Source organism: Protomyctophum bolini (genome assembly GCF_963924005.1).
Source record: "Protomyctophum bolini genome assembly, chromosome: 12".
NCBI lineage: Eukaryota > Metazoa > Chordata > Actinopteri > Myctophiformes > Myctophidae > Protomyctophum > Protomyctophum bolini.
In genome coordinates this window covers 38,505,304-38,511,253 of record NC_137873.1, presented here as the reverse complement: position 1 = coordinate 38,511,253, position 5,950 = coordinate 38,505,304, and the positions used below count along the sequence as shown (strand labels likewise).

At 48.5% G+C, this 5,950-nt stretch overlaps 1 protein-coding gene across 5 annotated transcripts in view; it reads left to right on the top strand.

Annotated features, from left to right (window-relative positions):
* pde4ca (phosphodiesterase 4C, cAMP-specific a) overlaps positions 1-5,950 on the top strand; it is a 121,495-nt gene extending 115,545 nt beyond the window's left edge. For 2 of the 5 annotated variants that reach the window (XM_080778219.1, XM_080778220.1), the window contains 4 exons: positions 1,961-2,115; positions 2,748-2,870; positions 3,877-4,059; positions 5,127-5,948. In XM_080778219.1, the coding sequence (XP_080634345.1) occupies positions 1,961-2,115; positions 2,748-2,870; positions 3,877-4,059; positions 5,127-5,792 (1,127 nt within the window). In that variant the 3' untranslated portion in view covers positions 5,793-5,948. Of the gene's footprint in view, positions 1-1,960; positions 2,116-2,747; positions 2,871-3,876; positions 4,060-5,126 lie in introns of all 5 variants that reach the window. The other 3 variants (XM_080778217.1, XM_080778221.1, XM_080778218.1) reach the window with 3 other exon arrangements.

The window sequence follows — 5,950 nt, the reverse complement described above, 5'->3', positions numbered from 1 at the left end:
TGTTCCGTGTTCGAGTGTGTGTTGTGTTCCAGCATGGGATTTTATAGCACACATTCTTTTTAAAGATGGAGTCCCTAAAGGTGGTTGCATACCGGCCGCTTTTTTCAGAAAACCGATGGAGAAACGCTGCTAAAAATCAGAATTCGCATCCGATTCGCGCCCGGTGTGTGGAGACCTTAAGGCTGAATCAGAGGGCTATATATTCTGATTTACATTGTTGCAAAATCAAACGTTTGGCCCAGCAGTGTTTTATATAGCACACATTTGACTTATGCGGAAATAGTTTGATATGCACATTTTGGGGCAGTGGTGGCCTAAGGGTTAGAGGAGCGCCCTTGTTGCCGAAAGGTTGCCGGTTCGATTCCCCGGATGGGCAGGAAAAATCTGGGTGGGGAAGAGATTGTCATCACTCACCCAACACCGCTGAAGTGCCCTTGAGCAAGGCACTGAACCCCCAACTGCTCCCCCTGGAGCTGCTTAGTGGCCAACAGTATAAGACTGTGGATGTACTGGTCAGCTCCCAGGTTTTAATGTGTGTGCGTGTGTGTCTGTCTGTGTGTTTCTATGTGCAGGGTGTTGCTGAAAATGAGCACCTGTGCTCAGCTACTTCCCTGGGTAAATAAAGAATGGAGAAAAAAAAGTGCCATAAGAGCCATTATGACCTAATGTTTTCCTGATTGACAATGTCACGGCAGCTTGGTCAATGTCAAGGCCAGCCCAGGTATTTAACCAGGCTCCTGATCAGGCACAGGTGTTGCCAGTGGCAGACGGCAGAGGCTAACAGTTTTCCACTGTGTTCAGGAGGGCTGGTCGCCTGTGTTTGTTATACTGTTTCTTTCTTATTATTTTATCTGGATCAGTTTGTAGGCTACTGGCACACGTAATAACTTCCACCTGGCCGTCGGCAACCAGTAGTGCCATTAAGTATAGGACTTTAGGCACTACATGCGCAATTAAATCAATTGATTTCTATCAAATCCCCATTTGATAGAAAAGTATTCTCTTGGGGGCACGGTGGCACAGTCGGTAGTGATGTCGCCTCACTAGAAGGTCCTGCGTTCGATTCCCGCTGGGTGCTGGGGGGGGCGTGTTCCCTCCTCCGCGTCATCAGTGCCCTTACCCGAGGCGAGGTTGGCGAAAGGGCCTTTCTGTCTGTGTGGAGTTTGCATATTCTCCCCGTGTCCCCTAGGGTAGGTACCCTCACAAAAAACATGCAGTAATCCTGGTCTCTAAACTGCCTCCCCCTGGCCAGCCGGGGCGCCTGATGGAGGGGAAAGGAACTGGTCGGAAAAACGTGATCCTTATCCAAGGCGCTTTACATAGATTGTGCATTACATTCACCCATTCACACACACATTCATACACCGATGGCGGCGGAAACCATGAAAGGCACCAACCCGCACATCAGGAGCAATGAGGGGTTTAGTGTCTTGCTCAAGGTCACTTCGACACTAACTCTGCAGGGAGCCCACAGGGTTCGAACTGGGAACCTTGGCGAACCTTGCGGTTACCATCCAGCCACTCTACCCCTGAGCCATCGCCCACCGCCGCCCATAAGAGTATATATGAATAGAGAAGACACCCGAGTTCTCCTTCCATCCACTTGCATTAAGTTGCTCAAAAGCACATGAGGCGATTTCACTCATCCTTCCTGGTAGGAACAGAGTGCATTCTGGGACGGATTGCAATGGTGACTGGCCCCACACACATGAACGCGCTGCCGTTAAACGCGCACGAGCGTCGTCCGTTGTGAACGTGTACAATGATAGTCAACGGAACCAGCGCGTTCATGTGTTACCTTCATGCAATACCTTCATTCGGCCACTATGTCCATTTCGCCTCAGGGTTTCCTCTGGGTGCCTTCTCTATATATTCATATATACTCTAAGCCGCCGCCTCGCTAACACTCCCTGCACACGTCCCTGATTTTGCTCATGGTTGTGTGGTGTTGTCTCCGTAGACTCGGAGCTGGCCCTCATGTACAACGATGCGTCTGTCCTGGAGAACCACCACCTGGCGGTGGGCTTCAAGCTGCTGCAGGAGGACAACTGTGACATCTTCCAGAACCTCAGCAAGAAGCAGAAACAGTCGCTGCGCAAGATGGTCATCGACATGGTACACGGCGTGAACCCGTGTTGATTCTGGCAGCACATTTTAGTTTTAGTTTTAGTCGTGTAGTCTCTTTGAACAGTTTTCATTTTGGTTTTAGTCCCATTTTAGTCACGTGGAATGTTTTTGTTTTAGTCGACTAAATATCATGAGATTTTAGTCGACTAAATCCTCTAGATTCAGTCGACTAAAATGTATTCTGGCGGGCCTTGATGCCGTCGTGATGGCCGATTTTACACGTGCTGAAAAGAGCCGATCTACAAGCTCACAACACGTCTCAGCGCGACGCGTTGTGAGCTTGTAGATCTGCTTTTTTCAGCATGCAACCAAGTGTAAAATGACTTATACTGGATCTCTTGTCCACTATAGCCCCTTCCTAACATTTTAGTCTAGTTTTTATTTGTTGACGAAATTGTCCATATATTTAGTCTTAGTTTTAGTCACCATAGCTTAGTTTTCATTTAGTTTTCGTCAGTGAAAAAAGCTAGTCGACGAACATTTTTTGTCACACTATTAGTCGACGAATTCAACACTGTTATGAATGCAAACATGCAAATAATGTTCCACTGAACTCTTCAAACGGAAAGCAACGATTCAATGATCTATCTTGGTTTATTTCCATGTTGTGGCGTCTGCAGGTTCTGGCCACTGACATGTCTAAACACATGAACCTCTTGGCAGACCTGAAGACCATGGTGGAAACCAAGAAAGTCACCAGTCTAGGAGTGCTACTGCTGGACAACTACTCTGACCGCATACAGGTAACCCTTCCTTCCTTCCTTCCTTCCCTCTTTACTTCCTCTCTCAGTCAGTCAGTCAGTCAGTCAGTTAAGCCCAACACACACCGTCTGTGAACGCTGCGCGTCAAAACAGCCGCCTCCGTTATTTTCAATTAACCTATGCCACACCGGCAGACGTCAGACGCGCGCTGGCGTGTGTTCACGCTTCGCCTGACACTCCGACACGCCGCTGTTTCTATTTTCCAGGCGTTGCCACGTGCACCTCCATCCAGGAATCCGTGGGGGGCGTGGCTGGCCAGCCGCACGGTAGCGCGCCACATCCTGTGGGTGTTGCTATGACACGCGGCAATACTGTGCCGCGTGTCACAGGCGGTGTGTGTTGGGCTTCAGTCAGTCAGTCAGTCAGTCAGTCAGTCAGTCACTCACTCACTCACTCACTCACTCACTCACTCACTCACTCACATCACTCACACCATATCACAATAGTACAATATCCCAAATCACAGACAATATCCAGTCCAATATCATGATATGGATATAATATTGATATCAGAGATGTCCCGGTCACGTCTTTTGTTGTTGCTCTCGATCCGATCCTATAGTAACAACAAACATACATAAATCATAGCAGTCAGGTCACTCATATGAATCACTGCCGTTCAAAATGTGTTGATATCAAATGAACTGTTCCACACAACACTTTTTTATTTATTTTTCATGTAAATGATATCCATATTCTACTATCAGTGGCGTGCACACAGACATTTAGAGGGGCAGGGGTGCTCAAGTGAAAAAGGGCACCTTGTGCAGCGTGTGGAACCTTCCGGTTGCCTTAATAGTGTGAGATTTTATAGATTTTTTGGGCATAAATAATATATATTTATAATATATTGATATAATTTATCATGGGGGGGGGGGGGGTTGTTTTTTTCTCTCCAAAAGGGCACATTGCTGTCCAGAGGGCAAAGGCCAGGTGCTCTTATGTTCAAACGTTGTATATTTTTCGCCCCCCCCCGGCCCGGCCCAGGTCCTCCAGAACATGGTCCACTGTGCGGACCTGAGCAACCCCACCAAGCCCCTGGAGCTCTATCGGCAGTGGACGGACCGCATCATGGTGGAGTTCTTCACGCAGGGCGACCGGGAGAGAGACAAGGGCATGGAGGTCAGCCCCATGTGTGACAAGCACAACGCCTCCATCGAGAAGAACCAGGTATACCAGTTTTTGGCAGCAAATTTAGATTTTTTTGTTTTAGTCACAGTCTCTTGAGAAGTCTTCGTGTAGTTTCAGTCACATTTTTTGTCACCTGGAATGTCTTAGTGTTAGTCTCGTTTTAGTCGACTAAATATCATAAGATTTTAGTCGACTGAATCTACAGTTGATTTTGTAGATCTGCTGAAAACAGCAGATCTACAAGCTCACAACACGTTGCGCTGCGACGCGTTGTGAGCTTGTAGATCGGCTATTTTCAGCATGCAAACCAACTGTAAAATGACTTATACTGGATCTCTTGTCCACTAGTCCCTTCATAACATTTTAGTCTAGTTTTTATTTGTTGACAAAATTGTCAGTATATTTAGTCTTAGTAGTCATCATCGTAGCTTAGTTTTCATTTAGTTTCCATGTAGTTTTCGTCAGTGGAAAAAGGTAGTCGACGAACAATTTTCGTCTTCGTTTTAGTCGACGAAATCAACACTGGCAGGTACAGACAGACCCTGCTTGATGCCGTCGTAACGACTGTTTTCACACTTGCTGAAAATAGCAGATCTACAAGCTCACAACGCGTGCCGATGCGACACGTTGTGCGCTTGTAGATCTGCTATGTTCAGCATGCAACCAAGTGTAAAATGAGTAAATGACTTATACTGGATCTCTTGTCCACTATATAGTCCCTTCCTAACACTTTAGACTAGTTTTTATTTGTTGACGAAATTGTCAGTATATTTAGTCTTAGTTGTAGTCACCATTGCTTAGTTTTCATTTAGTTTCCACTTAGTTTTGGAGAAAAGGAAAAAGGGTGGAAAAAGTAAGTAAGTAAGTAGTAAGTAAATTTTATTTATAGAGCACTTTTCAAAACAAAGTTACAAAGTGCTGTACAGTAAAAACAACAATATAAACAATCAAGTTAAAACAGGCACAAAGGAGCAAACACAACAAAGAGTAAGAGCAGAAACATAACTTGACAACAGTGATAAAAGGCAGTCGACGAAACATTTCCCGTCTTAGTTTTCACTCGACACTGGTTGAAAAGCACTGACATCCTCTCCTGTCCTGAACAGGTGGGTTTCATCGACTACATCGTCCACCCGCTGTGGGAGACGTGGGCCGACCTGGTGCACCCCGACGCCCAGGACATCCTGGACACGCTGGAGGACAACCGGGAGTGGTACCACAGCATGATCACACACAGCCCCTCGCCCACCCCGGAGGAGGAGGAGGGCCCGGAGGAGGAGGAGGAGGACGAGGAGGAGGAGGAGGAGGAGGAGGAGGAGGACCGCCGCCTTCCCAGGGGAGCCTCCTCCTCCTTCTCCTCCTCCTCCTCCTCCGCTCTCCGGGGGGGGGGAGGAGAAGAGGGGGGCGGCAGCACCACCGGCGGCGGCGGTAACTCGACGTCTTCCGCGGACAAGTTCCAGTTTGAGCTGACGCTGGAGGAGGAAGGCGAGGAGGACACTGAGAGCAGAGAGGAGGAAAGGTATGTTGTCGCCAGGCGGAGCTGCACGGGCCTCTCCTCCTCCTCCTCCGCGCCGCCTGCTAGACTCGTGGAATCCTCCTCCCCGTCTCCCACCACCACTCCGGCTGTCCCGCTGGCCACGACGGTCGCCTCCGGCTGTGCGGGCAGGACGTTTTCCTTAGACTCGTCGGACAGAGACGTGGCCGGAGAGGACAGAGTAATGGACAGGGAAGGGAGCGCCGCTGGGGCGCCACACTTCAAGCTAGGCACATAACACCATGGTGGCTTTTTTTTTTTAAACAAACAAACTAAAAAAAACTTTTGGGGCCTTTCTTTGGCGGGGGGGGGGGGGGGGTATTTTTTTTTCTTCTTTATTTTGGTGCCTCGTCCTCCCCTCCCTCACTCCCATCGACCCAGCACTGGAGCCACACC